At 58.9% G+C, this 1,476-nt stretch overlaps 1 protein-coding gene across 1 annotated transcript in view; it reads right to left on the bottom strand.

The window, feature by feature from the left end:
* Positions 1-773, bottom strand: part of CSF1R (colony stimulating factor 1 receptor) — a 19,464-nt gene extending 18,691 nt beyond the window's left edge. The window contains 1 exon segment of the mRNA XM_010076253.1: positions 728-773. Coding sequence (XP_010074555.1) covers positions 728-773 — 46 coding nt within the window.
* Between the last annotated feature and the right edge of the window lie 703 nt (positions 774-1,476).

Below are 1,476 nucleotides of genomic sequence, written 5' to 3'. Positions count from 1 at the left end.
AGACCAAGCATCTCCACCTCTTGCCCCTTTAGGGCAGAGAGTTATGTCAGCAACTGCTTCCCTCAGGACACACTTTCTGATGATCCTTTCTTTTCTCCTAACCCACCCCAAACCCAGGCAGTGAGACATTCCCCCTTCCCATTTCCCCACTGCCGACCCTCTTCCTATGCTAGGTGCACCTTGCCATACCCCTTGGCCATACCCCAGCGGTGCTGCAGGCAGCCAAGAGTGAGCCCTCAGCACAGCTGGGCTCCAGAGCCAACACCGACTACCAACACACCCTCTTTCCACCACTGTTCCCTCTACAACAACAGACAGTTCTGGATGGTCTTCAGGAAGCCGCTGCAGCCCAGACTGCACTAAACGCCAGGCAGGTGTCTCTTCCCTGCAGACATGCTTGCTTGCCCACTCCCTGCCCATGACAAAGCTTCTTGAACCTGCCCACAGCAGCGGTGGCTGCCTCGTGAAGCCATCTCCAGAAGCAGGGACTGTCCCAGCCCACAGCAGGCTTTTGGTAGACACGATCAGGAGCTCAGCTTCACCCTCTGTCACCAGGAGCTAAGTGTCTGTCAGTCCAACTTGAGCATTGCCCCAGCCCCATCGAGGCTGTCACCTCTCCTCGCCTGAGGAGGGATGGAGCATGCAGCCCAGACACCTCACCACATCCCAAAATTGTCCCAGAGTGACACAGAGACACTGTAGGGCTTTGGGGGGCTGGTGGACCTACCGTGCCAGATGCCAGCTGCGGTGAGCAGCAGGAGAGCAGGACCCATGTCCCCAGGGACCGCCGTGTCCCCAGTGTCAAGCAGGGACGCGGCTGGAGGATCCTCTTGAGCAGCGGGTGCCTCCGCCGAGGGAGTGCCGGGGACAGTGCCCACGAGAAGGAGCTTCTCCTTTCTGAGTTGACCACAGGTTAAGAAATTCCCTTTTTTGTTTGTTTTTGAAACAGGAGGGGAAAAAAAAAAAGAAAGCCATGCTTTGAGTTGTCACTGGTGACGAACCCCTTGGCAGAGGAGGGGCCATGCACGCACCCCGCTGCGGGGACCTCCCTGCTCTTGGGGCCACCTTCCTGCCACAGACCCCACCTCAGAGAGGGGGTCAGCCCCAGACCGCTCCCCAGGGCTAACAGGGGCCACTGCACCACGCCAGGGTTCAGGACAATCCCCACCTACCCTGCCCATGGCCACCCAAACCCTGGGACTGCTGCACACTTGCGTGGGGACACAGAGCCAGACTGGGACCTACCTTGGTGGCAGGGGACTCCATTGCACCTCAGCAGGACAAGCTTTACCTCAGGCCCAGGGGCTCGTGCTGGCTTCAGGTCCTGAGGGCCCACACAGGATCAGGGACAACTCCACCCCAGCGGTCCCACACAGGTAGGAAAAGGCCTGTGAAGATGACAAATTATTCTGCCTTAACCAAGAGTGTGATCCCCAGTGCAGAGTGGAGTCCTGTGGCCACGCAGGATCACCCTCC

Source organism: Pterocles gutturalis, unplaced genomic scaffold, assembly GCF_000699245.1.
Source record: "Pterocles gutturalis isolate BGI_N339 unplaced genomic scaffold, ASM69924v1 scaffold19393, whole genome shotgun sequence".
Taxonomy (NCBI): Eukaryota; Metazoa; Chordata; class Aves; order Pterocliformes; family Pteroclidae; genus Pterocles; species Pterocles gutturalis.
This window is presented reverse-complemented; position numbering and strand designations above follow the sequence as displayed.